The 18,433-nt window shown below is 32.8% G+C and overlaps 1 protein-coding gene across 1 annotated transcript; it reads left to right on the forward strand.

Moving 5' to 3' along the window:
- The first annotated feature begins 581 nt into the window (after positions 1-581).
- On the forward strand, positions 582-9,132 carry LOC7487099 (actin-related protein 4). Its single transcript, XM_002317903.4, has 20 exons — positions 582-781; positions 861-952; positions 1,212-1,376; positions 1,488-1,561; positions 1,673-1,753; positions 2,389-2,449; positions 2,569-2,618; positions 3,338-3,392; positions 4,438-4,515; positions 4,635-4,688; positions 4,890-4,943; positions 5,019-5,079; positions 5,891-5,942; positions 6,060-6,126; positions 6,843-6,905; positions 7,009-7,071; positions 7,541-7,603; positions 7,694-7,758; positions 8,480-8,548; positions 8,737-9,132. Exons 1-20 carry the CDS (start codon positions 769-771, stop codon positions 8,780-8,782), a joined length of 1,326 nt encoding a protein of 441 aa, XP_002317939.2. The 5' UTR covers positions 582-768; the 3' UTR covers positions 8,783-9,132.
- The last annotated feature ends 9,301 nt before the right edge of the window (positions 9,133-18,433 follow it).

An 18,433-nucleotide genomic window follows, 5' to 3' on the forward strand; every position in this document is an offset into this window, starting at 1 on the left:
CAAAACATGTGGGGAAAGTTAAAGCTAAATTCTTAACCAGCTCAATATTAAAAAAAAAATTCGACAGAGATAATTTTGAAAAAAAATATATGAGGAAACATTGTAGCAAAACAAAAATCATATAAGAAAATATTGTAACAATCCACAGTGTTTTAAAGAAAAAAACTACGAAGTAAAATTCTCAACCAACTTAATATGAAAAAAATAAAATCATCAAATATCATTTTGGAAAAAAAAATTCATAAAAAAAATAAAAAAAATCATGTAAGGAAACATTGTAGCATAATGTTTTAAAGAAAAAAACTACAGAACTAAATTTTTAACTAGTTCAATATTAAAAACAAATCGACAGATAATTTTGAAAAAAAACTCAAAAACAAAAAAGAATTAAAAAAATAGGAAAAAAAAGATAATCTTGGGAAAAAAAGAAAAAAAACATGTAAAATGAAAAAAAAAAAATGTAAAAAAAACTATAGTATTTTTCCTACACGTTTTATAGTATTAGTTAATTTCCTCCTGACTCGAGCAATCGTGAATCGGACGGGCTTTAAGTTAGGAGTCCATCTCATTCCCTCCAGGTCTGGGCCAGTGTAGATCCATCGCATGTCAAAACTCGGGTTAGAAACTCATGGCCTGACTAGCTGCTAAGTGCTAACAACTCCTTCCTCCGTCGAAAGAGACCGAGCCAGCCATCGCCATATGCTCTTTCTAAAACCCTAACCTCAGAAACCTCAGAAATTCACTCACTCTTGAAAACTTGCAGCAATCATGTACGGTGGTGGTGAGTTTCAAAAACATGTCTCCGAAGTTGTTTCTTTTTTATTATTTTTTTTTGCTGATAATCTTGTTGGTGAAAACAGATGAAGTGTCAGCTATAGTCATTGACTTGGGTTCTCACACTTGCAAAGCTGGTTATGCCGGCGAGGACGCACCCAAGGCCGTCTTTCCTTCTGTTAGTCTCTACATCTCATGTTATTTAACCTTCTACATCACCAACATTTTAACTTACTTTCCTTTTTTTAATTGCTTTTAAAACAAGGAATTCGTGTTTGAAATTTAAAAAATGGATAATGTTTATGTCTTTTCTCTGGTTTTGATGGAGAGGAAATTGGAAAATGCTTGTGGCTGTCAGCTAGGGTTTAGACATTGTTGTTATTGCTATTTTCCCTTGTTTTAGAGGTTTTCTTGATACATGGATAACTACTGCTCAGGTTGTGGGATCAATTGATCAAATGGATGTTGATGACATGACAAGCAACGAGAAGAATGCTGCTGTAGATTCTAAAAATAATGTCAAAGATTCTGAGAAAGGGAAGGGAAAACGTAAATTATTTGTAGGATCTCAGGCCTTAGGGTTTCGTCGGGACCATATGGAGGTCAGTTGGTGTTGCAGTTATCTTCTTGTCGTGTTTCTGAAAGGCTAGGTGGAATTGTTCAGGCTATGTGATAAATTTAGGGTTTTCCTAAGCTTTTCTGCCTTTCATCAGGTGTTATCCCCTTTTAAGGATGGGATTGTTGCTGACTGGGATATTGTGGATAGCATATGGGATCATGCTTTCAGGTAATGATTCATTATAAAGACTCTGATTTCAGTTTAAAATGTTCGGTGGTCTTGTTTTCTTTTCTTTTATTTTATTTTGTAATATCTAAATTTAAATTTTACTGTCTTTAGGGAGTGTCTATTGATTGATCCAAAGGAGCATCCAATGCTACTTGCAGAACCTTCATCCAACAGTCAACAACAGAGAGAAAGGTAAGCTGGCAATACATGATGATATGTACTTACATCATTCAATGCCAGCTGCATTTGTCAGAATTTGTTTCCTTTTGTATGTTAGCTGGGAGTAACCCTCTTGATCAAACAAAAGAGTTCTTGGTTTTGTGATTCTATGAGAATGACTAATAATAATACCATTGATTTTTGTTGAATACCCAATTTTGTGGTATAAACCATGAAGCTATAACAAGGTCATTCTCTATAAATAATTGAATAGCGTGATCTATCCCAAATAAAGTGTGAAGGAAAAAACTCCCAGTTTTGCAACATGTTTTTACTTCACTTATGGTTCTCATGGTAATCATATGACTCATTCCATGTTTCAAAGTGATGCTAGTGAGTTCCTGTCTTGTAAGTTTTGTTCTTCTATTTTTTTATTGACATTTTTTCTTTGCTTAGATTTAACCTTCCCCCCCCCCCCCCCCCCCCAACTTCGTCCTTACATTATTATTCATTAGCTTGTTTTTGTGCAGGCAATAAATCTTCATAAAAATATTCCTTTTATCTCAGCTTGTGTTATTAAAAACAAACTAAGCTTCTTGGTTTTAGCTTGTTTCATCATGCTGCTTTGATGCTTGCTGATTATGGTTGGGTTGTTGCATAACTGACAGGACAGCAGAGCTTATGTTTGAAAAGTACACTACTCCTGCATTATTTTTGGCGAAGAATGCTGTATGCCCTTTTCCATCTTGTGCCCATGTCTCCAATTTGTACCATATATATATATATATATTAATATGATTGGAGGATGTCATTTAATTTGGTATGACTCAAGTTCCTCTTGCTGCCAGGTTTTAACATCTTTTGCATCAGGACGTGCTACCTCGCTAGTTGTTGATAGGTAGGATATATTTAGTTGCTGATTCATGAGTGTATAATGTCGTCAACTGGAAGTGTCAGTGTGTCTGAATTTATTTCACACTTATCTTCAATCTTCTTACTATTTGTGCTATTTTAGTTGAAAGTAACCACCTCATCTCTTATCTCCACAGTGTATATCTGGCCATATACATTCTAAAAAGAATACATGAGATGGAAGAATTAACTGTGGTCTTAATTACTGCAGATTGTAGCGTTATTTAAATAGTGAAAAGAACAAAATACAAGGAAAGGAACTTGCTTTTAACATTTTTATGTGAAGATGGACAATGACATTGGACATTGGTAAATAACATAGTTTAGAACTGTTGTATTTCTCATCCATGAGCAATATCCAAAACTTAGAAAATTCAAGTTATGCAAATACAATGGTGGATAACAGAATTTGAAATTGGTGCTTTTCATGGAAAGTTGATAGCAATGTGCTAAACCTGGAAGATTGAAAAATTCTATGGATTAACATGGCAATTTATCTGCTTAAATTAATGTTGGCTGTAATCAGTGTTTTGAAACCACAATGTGGATGTTTACACGTTGGAAGTTTGGCGATTGCTTCTAGAAAGATCTTATTTTCAATAACAGATTTTGGTGTTCCCTTACATTGTATATGACATCTTTTTGTAAAACATATTGATTGATTTATTGCATAGTATAACACTGATATAATGTTATCTGTGCTAGTGGTGGAGGATCAACTACAATTGCGCCAGTCCATGATGGTTATGTTATTCAAAAGGTACTGCTCTTTTCCTGATCAAGTGGCTTATTTTACTAGCAAATAATTGCATTTAGGCTCTGGTATTTGTCTTTAAACTTTTAACAATAAAGCAATTGATATCAGTCTTGATATTTGTACAATTTTTTTTTTTATTGTTGACATTTCTTAACTTAAATTGCAAGTGAATTCTGCATCTTTACATTTTCAATTTTCATTAGAAGATATTGGATAGTTCCTTAGGAAATTATGGAATTTGGGGGTATTTGGAGGACCCATATTCCCTTTAAAATGAACTGAGAATTTGTGAAATGTTTTAATATCTTGGTGCTTTCATGTGAGCATGGAGGTCTCTTCTTTAGTTTTTTTCTTGGTAATTCTTTTGTATCCTCTCAAACATTATGAATGTGTCCCTAAACTCTAAGATAAATCTACAGTTATGATCTATCCTCAGCATGTCAAGTGATAAAAGTGTTGATATCTTTTATTGGAAATTGTCTTGTTGTGGTTGGCAAGCAGGCAAAAAGATGGTTCCTTTGATGTTTATGTTTTTGTTGGAGTAAATAAAGAAATTCATTAGAAAAGAAGTAGATTTGCAAGACTTGCTCCTAAAAGATAAAGGAAAAAAGGATTCCATGCAAGAGAGCACCAAGCCTGTTGAATAATTGTTAGAGGACACTCCAATTATTGGAACTTAATTAAAAATCAACCTGTTTCCCAAATCACTTGCCAGCAGTGGACTTATTGCTGCTCTGTTTCTCTTTCCTAAATATTTAGAGCTTATGGGAACAGTAAAGTTTGGCTGGCCTTTTTTTAGGCCCCGTTTGGCATTGCGGTCCAACCGTGCATTTGAAAAATTTTGAGTTTTTTTTATCTTCAAATTAATTTTTTTTGGTGTTTTTGGATTGTTTTGATGTGTTGATGTAAAAAATGAAGTAAAAAAAAAATAAAAAAACATTATTTTGATGCATTTCCAAACAGGCCCTTAATGTCAAAGGTCCAAGGTAGAGTTATTTTCCATGACAAACTGACAGCCCTCTTCTTTTTATTGCTTTTGTGGTTATAGGCTGTGGCCTTTTCTCCTATTGGGGGAGAACTTCTTACTGATTGCTTGATGAAAAGCTTGGAGAGCAAAGGTGTCATGGTGAGTTAGTATAGGAATGAATTTTACTTTGAAAGGCGAGTTCTTTTGTCAGAACTAGCTGAAGTATGCCTTTTTTTTTTTTCCTGTTTTCTAAGTAATCTTTTTATTTGGCTTTGCAGATAAAACCAAGGTACTCTTTCAAAAGAAAGGAAATACAGCCGGGCGTGTTTCAGGTATTTTTAAAACGTCACTGGAAATTGTTTGTCATTATCTTTTGGGAATATGATTTCTTTCCATGTTTCTGCTAGATTTCCCTCGTCATTTCTTTTGCTTTCTGAATTCAGATCTAATTTCCACCTTTTTGTTCATCTGGATTTTTTTTTTACAAATATATGCATTTGACATTTTCTCTTATATTTTTTCTGAACGTTAAGAGTGTGGATCTTGATTTTACAAATACAACTGACAGCTACAGACTCTACTCTCAGGTCTGTGATTGTCTAGACAATATTCCTTGTGAAGATGAGTATCGTTTTGTATCTGATTGTTTGTTTTGGAAACAGAGAATGATTGCAAGTGATATCAAGGAATGTGTGTGTCGTGCACCGGATACGCCCTATGATGGTGTGTATTTCTTCATATTGTATTTGCAATGCTTGATTGCTTGTAGATTTTGCCCATTAAGATCGCATGCTCCACTCAACAGAATTTCGGGATTGTCTATATGTTTTGTATGTGGATATGGTTTGTGGGACATCCAATTCGTCGTATTTCTTGTTCTTGTAGTTTGACATCAGAGCTGCGTTCAACCTTCAATAAAGTTGTGGTTAATTTAATCCTAGGCATCAGCTTTACTGCCACTATCTGTTTGTTCCCTACACAAAATGTGTTCATATTTCCTTTGAGGGGTTGGATCACTGGCGATGTAGAATTAATATTGCAAATGAAACTTGTATTGTATCTTAGAAACCTACTTAATTTTTTTTCTCAAAGCTTCTGCTTCATCACTTGGGTTAGTGTGTCTTATGATTTAGGCTATTATTTGTGAACAGGCTCTGTCAAATATTTTCCTGAAGTTTCCCTGAATTTTTCTGACTTCTCAATGCATCCCAAAGTTCCCAAAGCAACTTTCTTTTTCCGAAGTCAGGACAGAGTAGTCTAACATTTTCAAAATCGGTGAATAGAATTCCAGAAAATGTGAAAACTTGAGAAGCCAAGGACCATACTGTCACAATCAATCTATGATGAGTGAATGACCTGCCTTTTCCATGATAAATCATGACAATTAAGCTTTTGTTCAGTAAAACTGAATCTCTTGCTTAGTTATGTTGGTTGGCATAGCAAGTCATAATTTGTTTTCAGTTTCACAAGTGTTGATTTATGTGAACCTTTCTTTTTCTTTCTGTTTTCTTGTCCTTTTTCTTTGCAAATTCAGAAAGTTCATACTCAAACATTCCAATGACTCCATATGAGCTTCCGGATGGCCAGTAAGTCCCAATCAATACAATATTATCAAGTTTGAATGCTGGTTGGTTTACTTTTTGCATTTTGAACATTGAACATTACAGTTTTCTATCTGATATTTCGTTCTTAAACACAAACAGGACAATTGAAATTGGAGCTGATAGATTCAAGATTCCAGATATTCTATTCAATCCATCCTTGGTCCAGGTTCATGGCTCACGAACCCTCACAATGCCTGCTCCATGACTTTTCCATTGCATTTTCTGTCACTCTGCAATATTCATACTCATTTGGGGAGATGTCCATTAGTTTATTCACTTCATGGAACAATTTGTAGATTGCTACAATTTTCTCGAAGTACTTCTATTTTCTTCTTTTAACTACTTGATGGAGGGAAATTTTTTAAAAATCTATGCTAACATTTTATTTTTGACTGCCTTGTGCACATGTTAAAACTTCACGGCGGACATGAATTTTGAAATTTTTTTTCCAAAAAGAGAGAATAAAAAAATGTTTATAGTGCAGGGCACTTATTTTATATGTTTGGTGTATCTTTACCATAACTCTTTTCTCATTTGATTTAGTTTCTACATTTTAGTTACTGAATGGGTCTTTCTATAATATCTTTGTCGGTATTCTTGAAATCTTGTTTGTTCCTGAACTTTGATGCTTCTTGTTAGAGTTATATTTTTTTTTAACATAAACAGGCGTCAATGATCATTTAATCTGTATATTTAACCAGTAATTATCCTTTTCTTAGTACATGTGAATCTTATGTTCATATGAAATATTCATGAGTTGCTTGATTCATCTGTGGGGTGCAAATGGTTCTATGTACTGTATACAAGTCCATCTTGTATTTCAAGTGTGAAATTTTTCACCATGTGTTCTCATATAACAAATTGTTTTGTGACTAATATCAGACAATTCCTGGTATGGATAATTTTGTGGAGATTGCTCCTAGTGTTCGCGGTTTGCCACAAATGGTAAATTTACTCATTTTTACTTAAAAAAATATTTTCTGTTGAACTTAAAAATTAGTAGTTATCTTTCTCTGACTTTTGCTAAGTTCTTTCCCAATGTATGCAGGTTATTGAAAGCATTAATAAGTGTGATGTTGATATTCGAAGAGAACTGTTCAGTAGTATACTGGTAAAGTGAACATGCTCATTGTCAACTCTGATTGTAATGTTGAAAGAAAATAACTAGCAAAATGTGTGGATGGCTGGATAACTGATGGTATGATTGGGGTGTAGGATTTGTGCTCTTAAACTTTGAAGGTTTCTTTGCTTTTCTCTTTTATTTGTTCAAGGATTTCACTCCTTTTTTTATCCCTTTATTTGATGGGGGTGGAGATTGAGTGTTCTTTAACATTAGTTGACTGTATTATGATCAACAAATAGAGTCAGCTATGGGTTACTTAAAATCTTGATTGTGCTTCATGCCATAGATTGCACATAACTGCATGCATCAATTTTAATGTCAGATTATCATATCATAGTGTCAGTTGTATGAATATCTACGATGTGAAAAAAAAAAAAAGAAATACATGGATTGTAGTTTCACTATATTATGTTTAAAATTTCAATGTTCCTTTGCTCCTCTTTCTGCTTTGATGTAGCTTGCTGGTGGAACAGCATCAATGCAACAGTTGAAGGAACGGCTTGAGAAAGATTTGCTTGAGGTACTTTTTGGTTGACAAGATACTTGTTGTCTACCGTTCTGCTTTGGATTTAGTTATAAATTAATGGAATGATCATTCATTCATGTGTAGGAGTCTCCTCAAGCTGCCAGAGTTAAAGTGCTGGCTAGTGGAAATGCAACTGAAAGGAGATTCAGGTTTGATTAAATCTCTCTCTCTGCTTTTGTGTGCGGGAGCTTGTAAATATTGTCAGAACTTGGCTTATATTGGCATCTGTTTTCCAGTGTAACAACTGCTACAGTTTGGCACCTAGTGGCTTGTGTGTATTTTAGGCATAAAAAATGTATGAACTATGCAATCTCATTTTTTGTATGACTGGTGGCTAACTTAAAAATGATCTTTGGGGATAGCTTTAGAGATAGATATGTTGAAGTATTGAGAATCCTGAAGAAAATCAATTTAGAAACAAAGATAAGCCTATCAACTTAATAATTGAATGTTTTGTGTATAGCCGGATATCTCATAGAGCACAGAAAACAGTACCCATCCTGGTGGAAAATTCACTGCAAACTTGAAACTTGGAGGAGTAATTCCTTCATTTTTTGATGTTTTCAACTTTTACCATGTATAGTGCTTTTATGTGTTATAGTCTTTGTGAGAAACAAAGATGGTATTGTCTTGGCAGTCAAAGTCAGTTTATTCCCATGCATTTGAAGCATGTTTTGGTGATTTCAGTGTGTTATTAGATATAGTTTGAAGTCTTTACCACCAATGCTTTCATGTACAAGACATGCAGAAGAGCTGATAATTTGAATTTTTTTTTAAGCTTTTCAAGTTTAATTATATGTGATATTTCTCTAGCTTACAAGTTCTTATCATGGTTTAGAATTGATGGTTTTACAAATGATTATATAACAGTGTCTGGATAGGAGGGAGTATATTGGCATCTCTTGGTTCATTCCAGCAGATGTGGTTCTCCAAGGCCGAGTAAGTTCCCATCTTTCAGAGCTCTCTGTTATACGGATGCTAGTTAATTTCTGAGGTTCAAGGAGCATATTTTCAAGTTATGCTCTTTTTTTTTCAAGGATTTTCAGAATTTAAATTTGAGAGTAAGCTTTACGAATTCAAGGTTGAGCAAATATTTCATACTCAATTTAAGCGTGTGGAATTGACAGGTATGAAGAGCATGGGGCGTCTTATGTACAGAGAAAATGCCCTTGATACAATATTTGTGAAGGTAGCTGTGCAGAAGGTTGTATCAGTTTTCGTGGTGGATAATTTTATGGTTGGTGAAGCTGTCTTTCATGTCATCTGAGTGCTAACATTTTGGGGATCATATAGATTCCAAGCAAGTTCAGGGCATCCACTGCCACCACGAAAAATTAGCTTAGATTACATTATTATCATCATCATTTTCCTGACTTTGCTTAACATTAGCTTTGTATCAGCATTTTCCATCTTGCATCCCCTTCACGCATGCCGTGACTAACTATTTGACCCTCTAGCATAGGTCGATGCCCATTTGTATGGACCGCCAAGGGTTGTCTATATAACATGTTACTATTGACAAACATGTGTTATGCCGTGAACGCGAACAATCTGTATTATTGGTACTCTGACAGGAAAGATACATTTGGAAAAAACAAAAGAAAAAGAAAAAGAAGAGGAATTTAGTACTTGACAAGACTCACGGAAAACCCTAGAAAAACCAGGTTCGTTTCGAGACTAATTGATGAACGAGGAGGTTAAGACAAAACTTGGTAGCATGAAAATCTACAAAACGAGTTCATTGTTTGGCTTAGGGGATTTAGTAAATGTGTAGAGGGAATGAAGTCTCAGAGGTTATTTGGTGTATGTTTATGAAGATTAAAAATGATTGCTTTGAAAAAGATTTAGAGAGAATTACCAAGTTAAAGATGGAATTGACTTAACTTGGTGTTCAAGATAGTTTATGTAGCTTTAAATTCATGTGTGAGTCTATGCAAAGAGTAGAGTGATCAACTTTGAATGATTTGGAGATGGAATTAAAGTGACAATACGTCTTTATAAAAGTTGCTTGATTTTTGTGTTTTGTGAGCTATGTATTGTTGATGATGATTGTAGGATTAATTTTTAGGGACTTGTGTTAACTAGTGTGCTGTCATTCAATGCATGCATGTTCTGTCTTCGTGGTTGATGATGATGAGTAGATTGGATTTGACTTAAAAGTGATGCTCTCAGGGCTGAACAATTGGTGCCAGGATGTGTTCGACTAGTCTCAGGCTTGAGCTTACATTGGATCATAGTTGATCTTCCACTCGAAGATGTCTTATCAGGCATATCTGAAGTTTAATTTGGATATGGCTATGTGGGCTTTTTGGGCCAAGAAGATTTTTAGAGAGTTGAGCAGTGTTGTGTTTTAAAAAAGCCTACCTATCAAAACTTTAGGTACCTTTTACTCAGGGTATGTTTTTGCGTTCTAAGTGTGAAAAGCATAAGTTTTGTGGAATTGGATCTTTTACATATTTGTGCTATAAAATCTTGTTGGAAGATTTAGGAACCCTCAAGGCCTCATGATATATTTTTGCATACCATAGGCACCCTCAGGACCCCCATGATATGTTTTTGCATACTGGTACAAAAATCATAAGTTTGTGCAATGCAATTTTGCAATTTTTGTGCTTTAAAAAGTTTATTGGTAACCTTTAGACATCTTTTGGAGCCTTGCAGTAGCATGTTTATGCATACCAGTACAAAAACTGAATTTTGTAGAATTGTGGTTTTTGCTTTTTTGTGCTTTAGAAAGTCTCTCGGCAAACTTTAGACACTTTCTAGGAACTTGTGAAATGTTGTTGGATGCAGTGTGAAAACTATAAGTTTTTTCAAATTAAGATTTTTTGCACTTTTGTGCTTTAAAAAACCTACCGGCTAACTTTAAGCGCCTCTTCATGACTTTCTGTATGTTGATATGAAAATTATAAGTTTTGTGGAATTTCTTTCACCTGTCATTTGCAAAGCCTGTTGGCCTAAAGGTACCTAAAGGGACTCACGGTATATTTTTGCATCATGATGTAAGAACCATAAGTTTTGTAGAATTGGTTTTTTTTTTTGCATTTTTCTGCTTTAAAATGTTAACGACCATTTTTTGGTAACTTTTAGGGCCTCTCACTATGATTTTGCATGTCAATAAATGTGAAACTTGTAAGTTTTATGGAACTAAGTTTTTTGTACCTTTATGCTTTATAAAGCATATCGACTAACTTTAGAAACCTTTTAGAGTTTCACAATATGTTTTTGCATGTCGTTATGAAAACTAGTTTTGTTGAATCATGTTTTTTTTCTCAATTTTGTGCTTTAAAAATCCTATAGGCCAACATTATACACCTTTTAGGGCCTTGTTATATGTTTTTGTATGCTGGTGTGAAAATCATAAGTTTGGTTGAATTGTGTTTTCTGCACTATTGTGCTTTAAGAAGCCTACCTGCCAACTTTAGGCACCTTTTAGGCCCTTACATTATGTTTTTTTATACCGGTGTGAAAACCATACGTTTTGTTATCTTTTATCTTTCAAATTTCTATGCTTTAAGAAGCCTATTTGACAATTTTAGGCCCTCACAATATGTTATTACATGCTAGTATAAAAACCATAAGTTTTGTCAAATTGGGTTTTTCACTATTTTATGCTTGAAAAAACCTACCCGTCAACTTTAGACCTTCTTAGGGATGCACAATATGGTTTTGCATATTGGTGTGAATATCACAAGTTTTTTAGAATGAGTTTTTTATATATATATATATATTTGAGCTTTAAAATCCCTATTAGCAAGATTTAGGCATCTTTTAGGGCCTCATGGTATGTTTTTGCATGTCGGTGTAAGAACCATAAGTTTTATATAATTGTGTTTTTTACACTTTAGTGCTTTAAAAAGCTTGTCGCCAACTTTAGACACCTTCTCATGCTTTAACAATATGATTTTGCATAATGATTTTAAAACTAAAATTTTTTGGAATTGATTTTTTTTTTGTAATTTCGTGCTTGAAAAGCCTACATACCAGTAGTAGCCACATCTTAAGGACTCACAATATGATTTTGTATGCTGATGCGAATATTATAAGTTTTGTGAAATTGAGTTTTTTTATACTTTTGTGCTTTAAAAAGCCTATAAGCCAACTTTAAGCATCTTTAAGGGTTTTGATATGATTTTGCATACTCGTGATAAAACCATAATTTTTGTCCAATTATGTTTTTTTTTTTTTTTTGTAATTTTATGCTTTAAAAATCCTACTCACCATCTTTAAGCACCCATGTAGAACTCTTTATATGTCTTTACATGCCATTATAAAAACTATAAGTTCTGTGGAATTGTGGGCACCTTTTAGAGCCCCACAATATGTTTTTAGATGCCGATACAAAAACCATAAGTTCTGAGAAATTAGTTTTTTATGCTTTAAAAAGCCTACCAAGCAACTCCAGACAGTTTATAAGGCCTTGCTTTATGTTTTTTCATCCAGTGTGAAAATTGTAAGTTGTTAAATTAGGTGTTCTTTTACACTTTTATGCTTAAAAAACCCTACTCGCCAACTTTAGGCACCTCTTAGGTACTCACCATATGTTCTTGCAAGTTGGTTAGAATACCTTAAGTCTTATAGAATTTTTTTTTTAGGCAAATTTGTGCTTTAAAAATCCTACTGACCAGATTTAGGTATCTTTTAGGGTTTCAAAGTATGTTTTTGCAAGCCGGTACAAAAAACATACTAGCTAGCTCTAGACAACTTTTAGGGCCTCACGATATGTTTTTGTATGTTGATGCGAAAACTACAAGTTTTGTAGAATTGTGTTTCAAAACATTTGTATTTTAAAAGCGTATCGACTAGCTTTAGGCTATTTCTAGGGTTTCACAATATATTTTTGCATTCAAATGCAAAACCATATGTTTTATGGAATTTAGTTTTTTGTATTTTTTTCCTCTTTAAAAAACCTGTCTTTTAGAGACTCATGATATGTTTTGGCATACCAGTATGAAAACCAAAAGATATTTTGAATTGAGTTTTGCTTTTTATTATTAAGTTTTGTACTTTAAAAAAACCCACAAGCTAACTTTAGACATCTTTTAGGGCCTCTCAGTATGATTTTGCATGAGAAAATCATAAGTTTTGTTGAATTGAGTTTCTTGTATTTTTGTGCTTTAAAAAGCCAACTGCCAACTTTAGACACTTAGTATGGATTCACAATGTTTTTTGTGTGTTAGTGAAAAAACCATAAGCTTTAAAAAACTAGGTTTTTGACATTTTTGTTCTTTCAAAAGCTTACCAACTAGCTTTAAACATCATTTATAAACTTAATGTATGTTTTTGCATGCTGGTGCGAAAATCACAAGTTTTGTGGATTTGGATTTTTTACACTTTCGTGCGTTAAGAAGCCCATTAACCAATTCTAGTTACCTTTCAGGGCTTTTGGTGTGATTTTTCTTGCCAGTGACAAAACCATAAGTTTTGTTCAATTAGATTTTTCCTATTATTTTATGCTTTTAAAAACCTACCAGCTAGCTTTAAAAACCTTTTGGAGCCTCACGACATGTTTTTTACATGTTAGTGTGAAAACTATAAGTTTATAGAATTGAGTTTTTTATATTTTTCTACTTTAAAAAGCCTACTGGCCAACTTTAAACACCTTTTAAGACCTCATGATATATATTTGCAAGATGGTATGAAAAACCATAAGTTTTGTGGAATGGGGTTTTTTTGTTCTTTGAAATCCCAACCTGCCAGTTTTAGGCACCTTTTAGAGCATTACAATATGATTTTGTAGGTTGGTGATAAAAATCATAAGTTTTATGGAACTTGGTTTTTTTTTTATGCTTTAAAAAATGTACTAAATAGCTTTAGGAAACTTTTGGGCCCCAAATTATGTTCTTATATGCCGATGCAAAAACCATAAGTTTTGTGTAATTGTTTTTTCATATATTTTTTTACTTTAAAAATCCTACCAACTAGTTTTAAGTATCTTTTGGGGCCTTATGTTATGTTTTTGTAAACTAGTGCAAAATCATAAGTTTTGTGGATTTGTTTTTTGTAGTTTTGCTCTTTAAGAAGCCTACCTGCCAACTTTAGGCATCTTTTTGGGCCTAATTGAATGATTTTGCATGCCAGTTTGAAAACAATATTTTTTTTTATGGAATTGGATTTTTTACTTTTTTGTTCTTTAACAAGCTTACTTACCAGCTTTGGAGAACTTTAACGGCCTTACAATTTTTATTTTTTTTGCATTTTTGTGCGAAACAGTAAGTTTTATGAAATTGGATTTTTCAAATTTCAATGCTTTTAAAAGCTTATTGATCATCTTCAAACAACTTCTACAACTCACTATATGTTTTTACATGTCGATGCAAAAATCATGTGTTTTGTGGAGTTGACTTTTTCAAACTTTTAGGCTTTAAAAAACTATGAGGCAACTTTAAACACCTTTTTATGGCTTCTAAGTATGATTTTGCATATCAACACAAAAATTATTAGTTTCGTTGAATCGAGTTTTTCATACTTTTGTTATTTAAAAACCCTACCGCATAGGTTTAGGCACTTTTTAAGGCCTCAAAATATGTTTTTGCATCCCAAGAGAAAGCTATAAGTTCTGCAGAACAAGATTTTTTTTATTTCTTTATTTTAAGCTTTAAAAAGACAATTGGCTAGCTTTACGTAATTTTAGGGCCTCATTGTATATTTTTGCATGCAAGTGTGAAACCCATAAGTTTTATTGAATTGTTTTCGAGTCTTTTGAATACCAAATACCATAATCAGATGTGGTACTTAAGTATTTCAAGATTTTCTTGATTGCAGTAAGATGTGATTCTTTTGGATTAGACTGAAATCTAGCGCACATACCAACACTAAAAGCAATATTAGATCTGGTTGCAATTATGTAGAGCAAACTTTCTATTATGCTTCTATAAAGTGTGGAATCAATATTAGGTCTGAACTGATCTTGACAGAAGTGCTTATGAGGCTTCGAGCATGACTTTTACCTTCAATGCCAAACTCATGAGAAAGTGAATCATGAGTAGCTCCAAAACAATGTCATTAACATAAATCCGAACAATGAGTGTTTCCTTACTTGTTTTTCTTATAAAAAATGTCTTGTCAGCATGATCTATTTGAAAATAATTATCTAACATGTATTTTGTTAATCGTTCATACTAGGCTTGCTATGCTTGTTTTTCTTCAATCTATACACATGATTAGAAAAGAAATGATTAGTGAAACCTTTAGGTTGTTCTACATATACCTCTTCTTGTAGAATCTCATTCAAGAAAACACTCTTCACATCCATTTTGTAACAGTTCGAAATTGTTTTCTTACATTTAATACCCAAATCAAATAATAAAGTTTGAATAAGTTACCCTGCGAATTTTTTTTATCTCTACCATAATTACAATAGAGTTTTCCTTATATTTAATCCGTACCAAGTTATCGACTCTATTTAAATTTTATTCCTTTAACTATTTTAATACATCATCACAAACACAACAATTATGGTCTCACTATTTTCATATTTCAATATATATATTTTGATATCTTAGCTTTATTCATACAATTTCATCAATCACATCAAATACAAATTTAATGTTTCAAACCATACTTATATATTTTAACGAGAAGACAAAATATTTACAGATGATGACACCAACAGTGTGACTAGGGATAAGCATCCTATTGCATTGTAGTTTCTATTATCATTATCATACATTTCAAGTTCTAAACATAACATAAATTTACAACCAAAAACCTAGTTCTTCCTACATATTATATCCTACTATATTAAAACAAATTTATATTATATAACAAAGATGGTCAATGACAAGTTTACTCCACATGATGATGAGATGCACTTGTAATATAAATGCAACACTTAAATTAGTAAGAACTACAAGTTAAATAATCAGAAAGAAAATTAATTATTTTAATCATGTCGTGACTTATACAACAATTTATATATAAGCACAACTTCTTCTGATACCATACTTTACATTGATATGTAAATTCAATTACTATATAATCCTTTTATGTCTGTTCATGAATTTCCTAATGCCTCTAGTTACCCCACTAGGAGTCTAGTAAAGTTCAATTCCCAGTCGTCAAGAAATCTGATGCCATTAATTCCATCATTTGGATTAGTCATACTTATATCCCGTCATCAACATATCGACGCCACTAATTCTAGCTTCCGAATTAGTCATACCAATATCCCGGTTGTCGATAATTTGACACCACTAATTTCTTTTCAAAATTAGTCAAACAAAATACTCCTTATCAATCGAATTGACACCATTAAATTCCTTTCCTGGAATTTAGTCTATTTTATTTCCCAATCATTGAACGAATCGACGCCACTAATTTCTATTATTTCATAAATTAGTCAACTCAGATTCCTCATTATTATCTCCTAATTTGTCTATAATTCTTAACAACTTGAAGATTGACTACCATTCAAATGAAAAAATGAAATTACTTGTAACTTAAGGGTTAGTTCACCTACTTGTGGTTTGTTGATAAGTATTTGCACCTGCGCGTTGGAATATCTCGACACCTTCTCCTGTACCAATTAAGATTCAATTCCACAATCAATACTTGAATTCATGTTAAAATTTCATTCCAAAAAACTTATTCAACTCAATTTCTATGTTTAGTCAACAAAATAAATATTTCAAGTTCCACATACACCCAAACCTTTTTATATGGTCCTTTTAAATGTTAGGATATACATCTCCAATTATTAAGAAGAAACTAATTCAAAATAAACCATTTGCATACACAAAGTTACTCATTTTATACACATATACAATCTGTCCATGAATTGCACAAGGAAGAACATGTGAGATTGTTCAACTTCTTCCTTCAAATCTCTTCTAAGTTTCTTAAAGTATTGATTTTTTCTACTTTCTAGAATGTGTTTAGACAAGGTTTTCTCACCATTTTTCAGCTCCTTCCTTTCCCTCTTTATGCATGCAATCGATCATGGAAAAAGGAAAAATGAGAGATTATTATTATTATTATTTTCATTTTTTTGTCTTGTCATACAATGCTCCCCTAAGTTTCATGCATTTATAAATTGACTCCTCCTTCTTAACCTTCTCCATATTTTGTCTAGTCTTTCCTTTTAAATAAAATCCAAGCCTTTCTATCATTTTTTTTTAATTGAATCTTTTCACACCAATGTATTTACTCTTTCATGATGAATATACATATTATAATTTGGTGATATCTAAATTGTGGTCTTATACCAGGTTTCACATATTTGGTATAGTTTGAAGTTCTGATGACAAGCAAATGCAAGTAGCATGCGAATAAACTTCAAACGAGCTACTGGTGTAAATGTTTCATCAAAATCAATTCCTTTAACTTGTGAGTATCGTTGTGCCACTAGTCTTACTTTGTTTCTGATAACTATTACATGCTCATCTGATTTGTTCTTGAATATCCATTTGGTTCCAATTATGTTGTGACTGTCATTTCTAGTTAACTAATTCAGTTTTTCATATATGGCATTGATCCAACTTTCATCTTGTAGAGCTTTGTTAACCTTTTTAGGTTCAACCGATGATTAGTAACACACATATGAGACTTGATTAATAATTTTTTTCTCAACCTCATACCTTTATCTAATTTTTCCAATGATGTTCTCCTTAGGATGATTGTGCTTTATCCATGAGAAAGGTTCTTTTCTTGGGTCTGTTCAAATATGTGCATAACTGTTCAGATAAGGTTTTTTCTTTTGCTTCAAACATGTCATCAAGGTTGTTACTGACATATTCCTTTAGATTGTTATCAATGACAAAATTGATTGTTTCCATGACAATCTAAGTATGCCCTAACTCTTTCTCCAGAACCCTTCTTAGGACTAGGACCATGGGTAGCTTTTGTTAAGATCTTCCCCGCTGCTTGACTTTGCACAATAATAAGGAATCGAATTGGGTGGGAGCATTTGACTTCATCAGTCGAGTTCACTTTCCCTTCTGTCAGTGCTAGCTAGGCTAAGCTAAGTCTGACGTCTTGCTGCTTTAATGGAGCTGGTGGCTTGACAAAGAGAATACGTTTGAATTCATAGATTGTAGACTCTATAGGGTTTACTATATGATGAATATCCAAGAAAAATTCCTTCATCGCTTTTGGTATCAAACTTATATAAGTTTTCTTGATCTCTCAAGATGTAGCAATAACTTTCAAATACTCCAAATATTTGAACGCGAGCTTCTTGTTGTTCCACAACTCATAAATGGTGAGTTTTGTACCTGGTCTAAATACAATACAATTTAAAATATGGACAACTATGTTGATAACTTCCCCCTAAAAGTGCAATGGAGCATTGTCCGAGCCAGTTCTTGTTTAAGTCTATTCTTTCTCTCAACTACACTACTTTGTTAAGGAGTGATTGGAGCAGAAAATTCTTGATGTATACCCTGTTCATCACAAAAAGATGAAAAATTAGTATTTTCAAATTCTTTCCCATTATTACTATGGATTCCAGAGATAGAAAGATTTTTTTATGTCTACAATTCTCTGATCAGTTTTCCTGCAAGATTAAAAGAATTAGATTTATCTCTTAACAATATAGCCCAAGTATATCTTGAATAATCATATACAATGATCATGATATACTTCTTTCAACCAACACTCCCAGTTTCAGTTAAATCCATTAGATCCATGTGCAATAATTCAAGTGGTCTTGATGTCAAAATGTCAGTAGTCTTTTCGTGTTGAGATTTAGTTTATTTTCCTTTTTGACATGCTCCACACACCATTGTCTTAACTGTTTGCATATATGGTAGTCCTCGTACAACTTTCTTTTTAGAAATTTTAACAAATCTCTAAAATTGATATGACCAAGGTGTTGATAAAGAT

Source organism: Populus trichocarpa, chromosome 12, assembly GCF_000002775.5.
Source record: "Populus trichocarpa isolate Nisqually-1 chromosome 12, P.trichocarpa_v4.1, whole genome shotgun sequence".
Classification (NCBI taxonomy): Eukaryota; Viridiplantae; Streptophyta; class Magnoliopsida; order Malpighiales; family Salicaceae; genus Populus; species Populus trichocarpa.

Bases quoted from the DNA above. Each gene is read 5' to 3' on its own strand.
- LOC7487099 (XM_002317903.4), top strand. The intron at 5,080-5,890 runs GTGTGTATTTCT...TTGCAAATTCAG, and splicing joins ACCGGATACGCCCTATGATG to AAAGTTCATACTCAAACATT. The intron at 5,943-6,059 runs GTAAGTCCCAAT...AAACACAAACAG, and splicing joins TATGAGCTTCCGGATGGCCA to GACAATTGAAATTGGAGCTG.